The 16,688-nt window shown below is 40.3% G+C and overlaps 1 protein-coding gene across 1 annotated transcript in view; it reads left to right on the plus strand.

Annotated features, from left to right (window-relative positions):
• The window catches only part of sox6 (SRY-box transcription factor 6), a 125,859-nt gene extending 109,393 nt beyond the window's left edge, over nt 1–16,466 (plus strand). The window contains exons 14-17 of the mRNA XM_034527901.1: nt 2,212–2,317; nt 9,188–9,361; nt 10,272–10,488; nt 11,257–16,466. Of these exons, the coding sequence (XP_034383792.1) occupies nt 2,212–2,317; nt 9,188–9,361; nt 10,272–10,488; nt 11,257–11,563 (804 nt within the window). The 3' untranslated portion in view covers nt 11,564–16,466. The remainder of the gene's footprint in view (nt 1–2,211; nt 2,318–9,187; nt 9,362–10,271; nt 10,489–11,256) is intronic.
• Nucleotides 16,467–16,688: the final 222 nt, after the last annotated feature.

Genomic DNA, 16,688 nt, shown 5'->3' on the forward strand with positions numbered 1-16,688 from the left:
TAACGTCCTGGCTTGCTTTAAGTATATGAACATGTTTCTATATAACAACAACAACACATTATTTGTATGTCAAAGTTCCCTCCAAGAATCCCTCAACAAGAGGCTCATTCAGTCTAGTTCCCAGCTGTCTAATGTGCCGATGTTCACTAATCATATGACTTTGTGCGGTGGAGAAAGAAGTTCAACACTGTTGAGTTATTAATGAAATTCACTGATGGATGGGCCATGTTCACTCTCCTTCTCAGCCCAACATGATGCTTAATGATCATGAGTTTATAAAAGGACTTGATTGATCATGAGGGACCAACGAAGCGCAGAAGAGGGACGAGGTGACTACTTTATTACAGACATACAGTACCCATGAACGCTGTGTCTTCCTAGTGGACTGTCCAAGTAACATCAGAGGTAGCACCATTGCCCATCCAGCTAATCGCACATCAGTCACTTTGTCATCGGGCTACTAGCTTCTTTCATTAAGAGCAATAATGTGGCTGGGTGATGAATACAGCTCTGTGCATGTGTTGCTTTACGCATAATGGCACACAGAGAGGAGCACCGTACTCCATCTTCTCTTTACAAAGCGTCCTCTTGCCCAGCAGGGACCACCACATATGTCATAATTAGAAAACACTTAAGTAAGCAAAGGGCCGTCAGATAGACAGGCTCTAATCACAGGCCATAAGCAGGTAGTGGTTAATTGTATATCAGAATCACTCAGCTGGCCATAAATAATGACTGCTCCTTCAAGTATGATGGTAAATTGCAGTGCTCTTTCTGTCTCTTTTGCAGTCCTTTCTTTTGAGGAATAGTTCTTGAATAAATAAAAGCATGAGGAAAATCAAAATACTGTGAAAGGCCTCAAATGGATTTTAACTGTCTTCGTCCTTCATCTTGTCATCTTTTTAACCCTTAAGGATATAAAAAGGATCAACAAAAGGAAAAAATGACAGATTTCTTAATATTTTTTAAAATGTGCTGTAATTATTGATGGTTGTGGTTGACCACATGATTTAATTTGTCAGGAAAATATATCAAAATTCATCCAATGCAGCCGTAAAAACAAATATCTTAACTTCGTCTGCCTAATTTCTTCGCACCTACTCCTGTCAGTGTGGGTAAAAAAAACTTCCCTGTGGGTGAAAAGTGAAAAGGTAACAATGGTGCAATGCATTACAAAGAAGGGGCTAAAATGAATGTGTGTGTAGGTGTGTGTGCCAGGGGAGCTGTTAGTATAGTGTGGGGACTACCTGAGTATCTGTTTGGATGGCATGTGATAGGCATGTTTAGAAAAGAAAGAGGCAGAGGTCAGAGCAGACAGTACATCTTTGGCAGAGATTGAACACTCACCCTGGGAGCAAAACAAATGCTTTTTTCTGAATGGTGGCAACATGCCTGCTTTTAGTGTGATCCAGGCGAAACCTAGCGGGGGAGAGATTATTTGTATCATGCAGAGTCAAAGTGTCCATCTCCTAGTTGAGTCTTTACAGAGGAAGACAGCCCTTTGCTAATGCCCTGTGTATTCACTGAGGAAGTAGGTCATTCAACAATGGAGCCAGCAGCAGTCGGCACTCTTCCCTTGCATAATACATTAAGTGTAATGTGCAGCAACTATTCAGAGGCCCCCCGAAAGCTGTTATTTTATTCTGTAAATGCACACGAACATGACATTTAATATTGTCACGGAGCGCTGAATGACAGGATTTCATTGTGCGTCAAGTACAACATGATGCCAAGTTTAATCTGAGCACAAAGCGACATGACAAACGGGAAAACACGGTGTGTTCTCTAAAGCATGAACTCTGAATAAATGATGGGCGCTGAGCTCTGGGCACTGTAGACTGGAAGGGAGGATGTAAGGAGAAGATTACAGAGGAAAATCTGAGCACTGCAAAGAGGGCCACGGCCCCATTGTGTGCCTCGGATCACAAAGTATCCTTCTGTAAATCTATTTACAGCACCCCTGGCCCTCACTGTCTCTCTGCCTCCTGTCATCCATTATAGCAGCTGCTGAATAGAGAGATGAGAGAGGAAAAAGCTACATCTAGCTCATGTCAAAAGAGCAGCTCTTCAAAAGAACCTCTATTTACCAAAGACACTTTTTTTTCTTTTCAAATGTTCAGATTCCTGATGGGGTTATTTTTACAATTCTATCACTGTACAAACGTGTGTATGTGCTTGTCCGTGTACCTGACTGTTTGTGTTTCCCTGTAGGAGAGGGCGCATTTTGAGAGCATCGGGCACCACCTTGGCAAGCTGGGTGAGGAAGGAAAAATCGGCCACAGAGTTATTGACCTCACCAGGCCAGAGGATCTTGATGGTAAGGCCATATTTGTGATTTTCTCTCTTCTTCTTTTTTTTTTCCTTCTTTTTTTTGCACGTAATTGTAATTGATGACTTGTACATCTGATGTTTTTACGTTTACTCGTAATCCACACAAATTCACTAAAGGTTACTGAATTCTGTGAGTATGACCTAATCAAATGAAGTGGATTCTCTCGAGACTAAATATAAACTTTGAAAGCAAAAGGAGTTTTGATGGCCGATAAAGCCTGCAACTCAAAGTTAGTGGTGATGGTAGAGTGTATGGGTGCATGCAGAAACGTGCGTATGTGTGAGGGAGATGTGGGGGTTGGGGTGAAAGCCGTTTCGAAATGAGCCGTGGCTCCGAGGTTTTCACGGGTAGGTGAGTGGAGGGCAAGGATGCCTGAGGACAAAGCTGGCTTTTTCCCAAGCTCAGCTCCTGTTGCTGTTGTGCTTGTTTGAGGTCCTGGGCACAGGGGTGTAAATTCGGGTTGCACCAGTGTGACAAAACGTCATCTCCCTTTGTGGTGCTGGTTCCTACACAGGAGCAAGACGTACCTCAGTGCACCAATGTTTGTCAGACATAAATATTTGTGGCAGTTTCCATGGCACTTCAGAGTGAGAGCAAAGAGGAAAATGGTTCTGACTCATCTTTGATGCCTCAAAGACTCTCAAGGCAGAAGGACGGCTATTTCTCAGGACAATGTAACCCATCAGCATCTATAGCATCTTACACACATATTTCCCATCAGTTATAGAGCGAATTGCTCCTGCATAATTGGTTCACATGGACTTTTACAATATATATATTTGTACTCCCAATAAAACGTGTGTTTACAGACTCCAAAGCAAATATCTTCTCACATCACACCCACCGTGACGATGAGAAATAGAGGTGCATTTAGTGGATTCATTGACATGTTTCCCATGTGAGCCACAGCAGCAGATCCCATCCCACCCGTCTGACTCCTCGGACAGATGTGCTTCCAGCGCTCATTCTCCCAGTGGGAACCTTGTCTCTGTGGCTACTGTGGAGTCAGGACTGAAACAGAGCGCACACCAGGGCAGTTGTGTCCTTTTAAGTCCTGCACAGGGCCGAGGGAAAGGCTTGCGCCAGACGCCTCACATCAGTGTTCCCAGTGGGGCTATGGATTAGGAGCAAGCTGAGGTTAGAGGAGAGGAGAGGTCTTCTTCCCAGGGGGAAATGGCTGTGAGCCAGGGCAGTGCACATAACTCAAAACAAACAGTTAGCATTTCTTCTTTCAACACAAATATATCTGTCTGTCTCTTTCAGCTTCACCAACAGAAAAACACATGATGTGAAACCTGGTTTCATGATGTGAACCACAAAGTGTTTACCCTTCTGATAACATGTATATATTTTCAAAATCCTTGTTGTACTTGATTTTCTGCTCCCTGACACACCTTGATATATAGAAACATACAGTCTCCATCTAATTGGACCTTATGTGTACTCTATTTAGTAACCTAAAAAGTTCTCATTTGCTTAGTTGCATCTCAAAGTTCATGCAAATGTACCTATTTAACTTTAACCAGGCTACAGTGTGTTGTCAAGTAAAGGGTTTTATGTATGTCAAGCTTACATATCACAGATGTGTAAATGACATTTAAAAAACTATTGCAACATGTACTCAGCATCTGTTTCACATTAAAATACTCATTTTTGTCATTGTTACTTTTAAACCTATATCAGTTTTAACCCAGACATCTCAGTGTCTTTTGACCTGCAAATTGCCAAATCAATGCTAACTGAGAACTTCATGAATTCACAAGTCACAAATGTAATTTATTTGTTGGTGCCACTCTGGTGCAGAAGGAGGGAATTTTATTTGAAATCTCACACTTTTTCCTCAGTAGTTCAGAACACACTGTATACTTTCATGAAAAGGAAAATTACTGGGTGTACCTCCCAGACCTAACATAGGGTGTGAAAGCCCCGGGGTGTGTAGCAGCTCTCCCTCCAGAACAGAGCGGCCACATTGAGTCGACCCAGAGTACAGCAGACTTCTGTCATCACAGCAGTTCACACAGAAAGCTTTTGGTTACTTAAGCTAATATTTGCGAAGCATGTAGCTTCCAAAGTCCTAAAGACTTTGAAAAAAAAGTGGCAAAGGAATGGAAATAGATAGGATTTCCTTAATTTTACAAAGCTGCGAGCCACACGCAAGAAACCCCGCAAATTCATTAAGTCTTTTTAAGCTCTGAAAAAAACATTACCAAATACCACAAAGGCCTCAGCCCAGCCAGGACCTTTGTTCATTCGCATATGGCAGTATGGAGTTTCTGTGTAGCTGAGGTTTTGTGTTTGTCTAAACCGCCCCCATCACTGAGAGTCCACAGAGAACAAAGAGGTTGTTGAGAGATGTGTGGAGGCAGGAAACAGAATAAATCTTAACGCCCAGTGTGATAATATCAACCGGAGAGTGAGAAACGATGGGGCTTTAGCCAAGCAGTGTCTCTAACAATGTCCTCATGGAATAGGATGAGAAGCACAGTAGTGTTGCATTGTTGTTACATTGACGGGTTCCTTTACATCAGTAGCTTGAAGCTGTTTTGCAGTTTTATTCAAGTTGATTGTTTGAAGAGGTTATGTTGTTGTTTTTCTTCCACTGTGAGGCCGTGGGAATCAAGCTCTGACTTTTATTGCTTTTCCTCGAAGAAAGCTTAGATGAGGAGGCTCAGACATAATGATTTAACAAGTGGCAACAACAATAGGTGAAAAGGTCAACACAATCAGTCAGAAAGTTCTGTTTTGAAGTTGGCAAATTCAAATGTACCCCCCAATAGGACACATTTTGTTTGTATATCCGTGCATCTCATTGGATGTTGTGAAAGATTAGATTCCACTTTTAAGCTCAATGCAAATGAGAAGGAAAAGAGTAGACGAAAGTAAAAGCCATAGCCTGCATGTTAAAACAGGTTGGCCGTTTGTTCCCATGTACGCACACTCACACACACACACAACACACGCAACACACAAGCAAGTACTCCAGATAACTCAAATCCTCCTAACTGGAAAGAAGAAAAGGATTGACACGTTATAATAGGGCTTATATCACTTGTAATTGGTAATGGTTTAATTAGCATGCAATGAGCTCAGGCTAGAACAGGGACACTGAGCGCTGTCTCCTGTCTGTTCATACACATTAATCTCACCTGATCCTGCTCTGAGGGAGAGGCTCTATTGTCAGTAGTAAATGCCTTCAGTCAGAGGTGTTAGATTTGATCCCAACAGGGAGGGCTTGGAAGGTTTGCGTGATTGTTGCCTGCTCACTGAGGCTCGTCCTCTTCAGCGGATTCCTGGGTGACATTATGTGTCTGCCCACAGAACAAAGATGAGTAAAGGAGGAGAAAAGGGGGGAGGAGAGGGGACGGCAGGGGCAGTGCTACCCTCTGGCTTGGTACATGGTCGAGTCTGAGCCTGCAGCTCACAGGTGTGATAGGCTTTTGGGACTCACTACATTCTCTCTCTATTTCTCTGCCTTGTTTCTGCTTCGTCCCAATCCGCTCTTGCTTCTCCATTTATTATACAACCCCCCCCCCCCCCCTCCCCCCTTACACACACAATCATTCTTTCTCACTGTAATTCATGCTGCTCATCTGCAGTGTTTCCAGGAGAGACAAATTAAAAGAGGATTCCCATATTGCTCTGTCACACTTGAGCTGCAGGCCTCATGAATCACAATAAATTCTATTAAGCAGCACTCCCTCTGTTTCGCTCCCTTCCACAGCTACCACCCAGGGGGCCTGCCCCTGTCACTGCTAAACATCTGTGTTTATTTACACAATCACACACCTAACTAACTGATTCCTACATGTCCTGCACCTCCTGGAAAAAAAATATTAATGCTCATTTGCAAAATGTCAGACCAGTGTCATGATTTTCAATGAAAAGACAGAAACAATGTAGCAGTAAATTGCATTTAGCAGCTTCTAGGGATTTGCTGAGACTGGCTGCTAATGTGCAGGATGCCTCTGATTAAGTCATATATATATTATTGGGGCTGAGTACGGTACAAATTGAGCTACCCATGAAGCTTTATATGGTCTTATATTATAGGAGGCCACTTCCCTAACTATGTACTGTAATGCTTGGAATTAATTAGAATATCAGGTCAAAGTTCAAACTCTGTGTTGGGATGTTGGTTTCCCAGAGGCAGCCTTACGTCTGAGTCAACTTGATACCTCCATTACTTTGTTTTAAAAAATCCAGGACCACCTGCCTCAGTACAGGTGAAGATGATGTAACATTGCTGTCGTTCGTTTCAACTGCTTTCTGTAGCATCAGACAGGCACTTTTTCTATGTGCCATCATGTGAGCAAAAACCATGCCTCATCCGGATTCCCTCCAATGAACCAAGTCACGTGGCTGGTTTCCTGGCTAACTATGGATGTGGCACTAGCTGATGGCAGGCGGTTGTTTTGTCCCCCTCCCTGTAAGACGCTCACCTCTGCCCATATGCATGCACACCAGTATATAAATTGCTGAATCAGTGTCAGTGATAGAGTAATGGCACGGGAGCCATCGTAAATTACAGCAAGCGATCCCGGGGCGCAGACACTGGCTGTCGTGTCTGAGTGAGCGCTGCGCTCCTGAGCTAATGAATACCTTCATCTGGCCCGGCAGTCAGCAGATTGCCCCGCGTTGATGGATACTGTCAGCCCTCCGCCACACCGCATTTCATTGCACAATAAACATGGTTGTCAAAACCAAACAAAGTGAAATCAATTCATCCTGTACAGTGAGTGCATGCTAAATGAAATTAACGTACTGTGGGGTTCGGTGGCAGCAAAGGTAGTGTATTATTTCTGAATTCATGATGGCTTTGGGCCTATGGACTTCTCGGAGGCAGAACAAGAGATGGTAATCGCAGAGTTCAAAAAAGTGTCAAAGAAAATACCTCTTACGTGTTCTGATTTAGTATCTTTGTGCATGTATGTGAGAACTGAGCAAAGGGTAAGGGATTTTCAGATTAGGCTAATTTTCAGATTATCATATGAAAGAAAAAAGGAGAAAAAAAGTCTAAATATGATTCACTATGTGGTCAAAATACTAAATATATGACATTTATGACATAATAATGTAGGACCTTTTGAATATATATTTGATTAACATTATGAAAAAAGGTAAATATAAAAATTAAAAAAGTGTATATATATACATACTATATGTATATATATATATATATATATATATATATATATATATATATATATACACATATATATATATACACACACATACATATATATATATATATATATATATATATAGAATGTGTTATAGTATCATATAAAGTACATTTTCTGAAGACAGTAACATGAACAAAATAATGTTCATTATTGTGACTTTTAACTTCCATTGGCAAAGGGCTTTAATCCTTTAGGCAGCCACTAGTGCAGAGCCACAATGTGAGAACACATTTTCACCGGTCTCCCATATGACGGCAATCATAAATGTGGCTGTTTGATTGTTAAATATGTTCTGGTGGAAATTGATTTGGGGTGTCTTTGTCCTGAGAGAATACAAAGATGGGCAGCGGGACCTCAAACATTCTCTGTGAACAGAAACCAAACTTCCACCGCACCTCCGTCTCTTTATACCGGAGGTGGTTGTGGGCTCCTTCAGTACAGCCTCTGTGTGTGTTCGTGTCTCTACACATATTGCCCTTTCACTACTTGTCTCCCATAATACTTTTGAAAAGAAGATACACTTTTCCTAAGTGACAACACTCAATCTCCTGAGGCTGAAATGGTACAGCAGCATCTTCAGTGATTGGGGCAAAGCGAGTTTTCTGTGGATTTGTAATTAATGTCTCTGCACAGCCCTCCATTACTCATTAAGAGTTTGATTTTGTTTATCAACTGAAATAATAATAGAAATCAAACCACAGGTAATGTGTGCCAAGGCTGCTCGTGGAATGATCTAATGAGAAGGCTTCACATGTGGATGATGAAATATGCATGAGTCATCCCAAGCTTTCTTTTCCAGATTTGAGATCATTAAAGATGTATCGTAGCATATGGAAGGCTTTTTTTGTCTTATTTTTCAAGCCTTGTTTATCAACATGTTTTTGTTTGTTTAAATATTCATACTGCTTTTATTTAATTCTTTCACATCTTACATATAAAAGGAAGCAAATGCGCATGCAAACAGAAATCATTATCAGCCTGATGTACAGTTTAATACTGAGAGAAACTCTCTTATGCTGATTGTGAATGCCCTGATTGAGAAACAGCGCTTTGCAGAATCGGCACAGTCTCTCAACGCAAATTTGCAGAGTGAGAGTGAGAAACAGACGGAAGGAAAAAAGAGAGAGAGAGTAAAGCAGGAAGGAGAGCAGGAGGAATGGCGTGCTTAAATTTATTTTGTGCATATGTGTTAAAATGTAAATTTTTTCTTGGACTGCCTCAAGTCCTGTATTTGTCATTTATCTTTGCATTCTTGCACTTTTTTATGGAAACCATGAACGTCAAATTGAAATGTATGTGCCTTAGCAGAGTGTGAACACTTGCAGACAATATATATTTACTGCCATTCAAGTCCAAGGTCTTCCTCTTTTGGTTTTGGATAGACCTAAGCATAAGTTAAAGAGCGCAGCTCCCCCTTAAACTGACATTGTATTCGCTTTTATAGCACATAAAATATAAGCCTGTCGAGTCTGGTATTCCACTCAATATAAAATAGACCCCTCCTCTAAGAGGATCTGCAACCCAGCACTCATCTAAAACAATGTTCATGATGAGGACAGTAGATGGATAGTTTGAACATGGCTCGTCATTTAATCAATGTCGTGGGGCCGCTATTCCTGGGAAGTAAATGGCTCTGCAGATAAAACTTAACCCCATTATTGTTGTCCAACAGGAGGCGCTGGATCTACTGAGGCACGAGTCTTCAGGGAAGCCAGAGGGAGGAACAACAACGAGCCCCACATTAAAAGGCCAATGAATGCATTCATGGTGTGGGCCAAGGACGAGCGGCGCAAGATCCTCCAGGCCTTCCCCGACATGCACAACTCTAACATCAGCAAGATTTTGGGTAAGACCTTTTAAATCAAATACAAGTCGGTCAAGCAAATATTTCAAGGTATCCCTCTCAAGACATAAAGCAACCGGTAAGGGACAGAAACAAATGTCAGTGCTTTAATATCCCAGTTAAAAAAACACATACTATCACTTAATTTGCTCTTGTGTCAGTGGCAAATGAAACCAACAGTGTTCTTCATTATCATGTCGAAATGTCCATTCTGCCTCTGTCCCTCTCAGCCTGCAACTGAACAGAAGCACCACACTTACTGATAAGCTCGCAGTGTTTGCAGCTAATGAATAAAAACAAAAGTTATTTCATGACACACGGTAGAGGCGGTGAACTTGCTTTCTGTGATTTTGTTCATCAATCTGAATTATTTGTTACACCACCAAGCATACAGTTGATTTGACAACGTAGCTAGCATCTGAAAGAGGAGGGTGTGTTATCTCATAGGCCACTGTGCATCAGGTCACCACGGCATACAGATGGATTTATAGCCCATCACTAAGTGTTTGTCATGAAAAATGACAGAGGTTAAATGGGTCTCGTCCCCTCAGCATTGGAGTCCATACATCAGAGCTGTTAAAAGTGCTGTCATCCAGTACCTAGTAGGACACTTGGCAGAGCTGCAGTATTTACTGCACTAGCCTGTTGTTTCTTACTGTTTGACTCGTCCCAGACTCTGTGCTATGAAGAGGTTGGTGTGGAACAAACAATTAATCAGGATTTTGCCAGAAAATGATTGCTCTTATTTTGTACAGTTCATTGTTGAAGTCGGCTTTAGCCAAATGTGATCAAATGTATGTGTTTGACTATAGTTACATAACTGATTGTTTAAATCACCATCAGTTATTAAAATATTTTTTTTTCCCCCACTTGTGTTCAAATAATTAAACTCTGAATCTACTGTGTTGTGTAGGTTCTCGGTGGAAGTCCATGACTAACCAGGACAAGCAGCCATTCTATGAGGAGCAGGCCCGTCTGAGTAAGCAACACCTAGAGAAGTACCCGAACTACAAGTACAAGCCGCGGCCTAAGAGGACCTGCATTATCGACGGGAAAAAACTCCGTATTGGAGAGTACAAGCAGATGATGCGCTCACGGCGGCAAGAGATGAGGCAGTTCTTCACTGTGGGGTAGGTGTGCTGACTCACTTACTAACCACACAGAACATCCCAAAACATACCAGGTGGACATAGCTTTTAGCCGCCTTAGAGCGTCTCCTCGTACACCTTTTCCAAAAGTGAGTGTTGAGTTAAGCTCTACTTTAATGGTTTCAAGACAAGGGCCTGACATGTACATTAAAATAGTGTTTTTTCAGTAGCTGTAAATTAATAATTTGAGACAATAGCAGTCTGTCAATGGAGCATGAAGTGCAGACATTATTACAGGATATACGCTTTAAGTATAGACTTACAGAAGCCTGGAGGGCAGCACTCTGAAGCATTACACTTTAATTTACTGTGTGTGGTTAGCAGGAGAACCTTTCTCCAGGTGTTCCCATGTCAGTCATAAGCTTCAGTGACTGGAGTATCAATCATCCAACGCAACAGCAGACAAGAGCAGCGCTAACCACGCATCGGTTTTATGTCACCAATAAACTGGGTAGTGTTTCTGAACGGCTCAAGACAGGAGCTGTCAGGAAAACCTCTCTTTTCCCAAATCCTTTTCACAGAGCTGCTGGCTTAAAGCTGACTGCTGTGGGAAACCAACCATTTCAGTTTAAGTGCAAAGAAAAAAATCTATATGCAAAATCCGAAGCTACTATAAAAAAAGAAAAAGAACATACTTATATTTGTTTATCGTTTTCTTTTCTTTTCCTTTTGAAAATCATATATTTGTATTCAAAGTAAGCCACGTGTGTCATATCTTAATTTGTTTTCTTCTCTTTCTCGTACATCCAGACAGCCACCACAGATCCCCATCACCACCAGCGCTAGTATGGTCTATCCCGGGGCCATCACCATGGCAACCACCACACCCTCACCTCAGATGACATCAGAATGCTCGAGTGCCTCCGCGAGTCCCGAGCCATCCATTCCTGTCATTCAGAGCACCTACAACATGAAGCTAGAGCCCAGTACCATGGCAAACAACAGTGTGCCGGTCAATGGAGTGCATGAGATGGACATGTACGAGGATTTTGAGGATGAGCCCAAAACAGACTACAGTAGTGAAAATGACACACAAGAGCCAGTGAGCGCCAAATGAGATCTCTTTAATGGAAGAGGCCAATGCCGACGCAGACACAACACTCATACAGGAGGATGCCCACAGGGTTGGTCTGATCTGAGGGAGTGTAAGAGCAAAATAAAACTAAACTACACCACAAAGGTTTAAAAATGTAAATTAAATAAATAACGATGTATCATTTAGGAGTCAGCATGCAGATGTGGCTTCATCAAAATCAAAAGCTATTTGGTCTTAAGTGTTTCTTCAAGTGTGTAAAGCAGTTTGGTTGTGGTTTTTATTTTTATTTTTTTTATCTCATTGTTTATTTTTTCATTGAGATCATAGACATTTACACAATTGGATCGTAGAACAAAAGACGTAACTTGAAAATTAACATTTAATATAGATCTATAATTCTTCCAGACATTTGCCTTGCTTTCTTTTTCAATTCGATGATTTTGATTTATATTGCATAACTGTTCAAGATGGGGATAATATTCTCACTCAGGTATAGTGTGCCAGCCAACAGCTTGTGAATGTTTATAATCAACAATTAATTATTAGTATTATCAAGTACAAAATATCTCAAAATTCATATAAAGTGATTCCAGCTTGTTACAGAGGGGAAATTACACATTATTATTATTATTATTATTAGTGTTTTGTTATTTTTATTACACAAACTGCATAATTTAGTGCAGAAGTGCCAAACATTTCAAGTTGTTTCTAAAATCTGTAAACTCTTTTGGGAGAGGCTTCGTGAGTCTTGGACAATCTCTTGATCCCTTAATACAGCTTCATTATCCAGACTCTCTTTAATTTACCCTAACAGAATAAACAAATGAAACTCAGGAACTCGGAGGCAGCAGGCTCTGCAGGAGGTTAAAGTAGACAACATAGCTGGTGATGCTAGCTGTTCTCCAGGGAGCCCAATGCAGTGATCATCAATGAAAGCGGCCAGCCCTTTCATTTCCTCTTCCCAGTCCACACAGAGCACCGTGGCGTCCTTAACTCATTTCCAACACTGCAACCCAGTCTGATTTACCAAGTTCTTAATCAGAGTGATTGTAATCAGGCCAGAATGCGAAAGGGCCAAAGGCCTCCAATCTGTGGGATTGGAACAGCAGCAAAAGGCAGCTTTGGGGGCATTACAATCTCAAATTGATGTCGTACAATGTTTAGCTACAGTACATTCTGTTAAACGCTTTAGCCCTACTTGGACGGCAAGTTTAAAGTCTTACGTCTTAGAACTTCATTTTTTCCAATCTTAATTCTTTTTAGACATTGTAAATCTTAAATTGACACTAAGAAGTCTTAAAGCGGAGCACGGTCATCGGGTTGATGCAATGAGTTGATTACTGCCGTAGTCTTAAAAGGAGTGACAGTTTATGAGGATATTTATAAACTTACAGAAAAGCAAAAATCGTATGTTTGTTTCTTAAATTACCTCGTCATATGCGCATGACGGGGGTAACTTAAAACACAGATTTTTGCAATAGTGCACTTATACGAATCTTATTCTGTCACCCTTGAGCCTTATGTTGTTATTTAAAAAAATAAATGTACCGGCTTTCGAAATGCACTTCACGCTTGCATTTAAAACAGGCAACGATTTTAGCTAAAAAGCTGACAAGTGGTGACCTTCTGGAGACTGCAGCTAGATAAAGCAAGGCCTTGATGTTGAGACCCAGATCCTCTTTGCAGGGCAAAAGGTCTAAGTGGCTTGCCTCCCTGCCATGCCCTGCTCTGACCCCTGCCCGTGGCAACCTCAGCAACCCAGGGGGCGCCATCTGGCTCAGAGAAGGAGAACACACCATGGAGGGATGGGAAACAATACAAATGGGGTTTGTGTCCCTCATTGTGCTCTCCATCAAAGTACTGGTAGTACGGCCTCAACAGGGCTCCCACCCTGGCCCTATCACCAGGCACTGGTGAGCAGATGGAACAAGTACATCAAGCTGTGGGGGATTATTAAAATGACTGACGACTGGGTATCATCTAAAATACAACATTATTAATGCATGACTCCTGCTATTCCCCTCCCTTGCCCTTGAACCTGTCCATTTCAGAAAGAGATCAGAGCTTTTTGAAGGATCTGAATGGCTGGTCGCTGGCTTTAACTGGTCAAGATCCCCACTGCTGGTCACTGCATTTTTCTCCTAGCTCTTAATTCGTACAGATGGCTCTACATATCTCTTGCGCACTCATTTCTTCTGTACTTTTATTGTCAATATAAGTGCTGGCTTGTGTTGTTTCTACTTTTTGGAAGCATTTATATTCTTATAGTCTTGTAGGTTTTTTATCCAGGCCATTCATAATTCCTGTTTTACTTTCTTCTCCATCACATCTTTTCTACATTATTCTCATTTTGAGGTACACAACATTGTGGGAGGCTCTCCTACAAACAAACCCAAGTGGATTTCCCTCCAAGTCAAGCTGTTTGCTCCTGTTTGCTGTTGGTTAGATTGATTTGTATGTGATTGTAAATATTTTCATGACCATGCCACACTTGCTTTAGTTGGCTGTGAGTTAAAGAGGACTCTTCATGGAACTGAAACTTGACTGTGCTTATATAGCAACAACAACAAAAGAAAAAAAGAGAAAAAAATGACATGAACTCACAAGGAGACAATGTTTTTTAAGTGTTATAAGCACTGGATATAAATTGTATTTTTATCAATTCTGATTAATGTGAAGCTGTTCGAGGAAAAAAACACCATGAATGAACAAAAATCTCCAGTTGGACTCAAGTGGGTTTGCTCACACAGTTGCCAGATTTTAGTCATTTTTTTGTCTACTTATTTTGTTTATTTATGCAAAGACTCATGTGATGAATGAACACTTTGTTTAAGCTTCAGGGCTGCCTAGGGGAGAGACTCAGCACAAGAAAGTGAGCAGAAAATTCAACAGCAGGCTCGGTTGTCCGTCAAACACCAGACTTCAGTGCATTGTATATTGTATTTGAAATTGTAGAGTATCAAAATATTGTATTTATTATTAGCCACTGCTGGCTCTAAAATTGTCATTAAAACAACAACACGGACAATCAGAGAAATGGAAAGAAAAAAAACATGTTTGATGAATTTGAGCTAAAAATGGTTTTCAGTGAACTCACCATCTCATTTAGATTTTATTGTAAATATAACATAGGAATATATATTTTTGTTCATTAGTGAAGTATAAGTTATGTATTTGGCTGTTCTATTTTATTTTTATGTTTTATTTTTGTACGTGGTTTCATGTTTTTAAAACCTGACAAGTCACCGTACCTCACGTAGATGCTGATTTTTTTCTGCCTATTGGAAGAGAGCAGTGTTTAACCTGAGCCTCACTTGCCAATGTTATCCTCCTTGGACTATTCAAAGAAACAATCAAAATGAATTATACTCATTAGACATGTTTAAATACAGGGGTCACACAAGTAAGGTACTCATTTAGGCAAACAAGCTCTTGATATAATAGGATTATACAATAATATGTTTCCAATCTTCATACAATCTATGTGGTATCCTTGTGTTTTTTGGTTATAATGGCACTCACAGTTTGAGGCAATTTTCTTACAAGGAACTACCAATACCATCCAAAAATTCAAAAAACCATAATAACCACAATAAACAAAAGTGTTTTTTCATGAATGATTGTTTCAAACTAGTGATGTTTTTAGATTTTGAAAGAGGTGGGAGCGTGCAAATATTTATTTCTTTTAATGTGGCCGAAATGCACCAACATGGTGCATTCTGCATACTTAATTCTCTCCGTGTCATTTTTTTGTATGTTGCTGATTTCTATTGAACATGGTCATGACTATCCAGCCATCTGCAAATGTAGCCCTCATAATTGTTTTCTCTCAATCCACTTGCTGGTTTGAACAAACAACTGATGACAAAAGGTTGTATGCTGTTCCAACATTTTCTTTTTTCTGTCTGAACTTTGTGATGTATATGGTGGGAATGTTCTCTGTGTTAATTTAATCAGCACAATTCACTGACATGCTGGACTGACATGCTAGCTGCTGTTCAGAAGTGTAAAATATGTTATTCAGGGCAACATTTATAGTTGCCTTTGGTACTTTGCTTTTTAGAGTTGTCTCTCAAGCAACACTGTGTGTGGCTCTTCTATCACTGGAGCCATTGTTTTGAAATTGCTGGCAGTCTGATACAATTTTCTGCGAAGATTTTTTTTCCCTGGCAGGTACCTAAGCCCATGGCAAGTATTGTTTGGGTGTAGAGAAAATGAAATACATAGTGTCTGTTGCTGCTTTAAAAAAAAGTTTATGTCTGAATATGTAAATAGTTTATCATAATATCTTGTACAGTCCAATGTAAAGTTTTTAATTCAACTTTAAAAAAAAATGTTTGCCCATCACATTTGTGTTCACATTCTTCTTTATACAGTACAAAAGATTAATTATTTGCTAGGGGTATTATTGCTAAAAAGAAAAAAAAAGAAAATGTTATGAATTTTTTTTTTTTATGTTTGTTTTGTTTTGCTTGGCTTCAAAGTGTACACCAGCAAGTCTTTGGTTTCCATGTGCAGTATTGACGTGAGGTGAACTTAAGGTGAATAATTTTACAGTGGTGTGTGTGGAGAGCTGTCTTATCCACTTTGGTAGTATTAATACACTATATCAAGTAAAAACAAACCAATGGGTGACACATTTGGGTGCACCTAGGCACCATAGAAATGTGTATACTGTATATGATTAAATTATCCCCACAGGATCAATTCAGGCATTATAATGTAACACCATTTTCTGTATGTCTCAGTCCATTGTAACAATGCAACAGTGGGATGACTAACTGCCTGTTTAAACTCATTTACCTCAAGAATTCCCTCCTTTTCTGTAAAAGAAACAGAAATTGTGTTACAGAAAACTTCTCCCATCACTCCATCTTTTGTACTGCTGTTGACACTTACAAATTAAAGAGACATTTTGTTTTAAGATTGGAGTAATTCTTTTCATTGCGGAGGCATTCATCATGGTATTTCCTGTTTCCTGTGTGAGAAAACATAGGTGGGAAAAATATTAATCTAATGGTGTCGGCCTATTTTAGTCCATTGTGAGATGTTTACCCATCACATACATGGTGGCTAAAAGTCTGTTGTTCAATATTATGAATCACTACTGTTTCCTTTCTTTGTCAACTTAGTTTAAATAGATTAC

Source organism: Cyclopterus lumpus, chromosome 3 (assembly GCF_009769545.1).
Source record: "Cyclopterus lumpus isolate fCycLum1 chromosome 3, fCycLum1.pri, whole genome shotgun sequence".
Taxonomy (NCBI): Eukaryota; Metazoa; Chordata; class Actinopteri; order Perciformes; family Cyclopteridae; genus Cyclopterus; species Cyclopterus lumpus.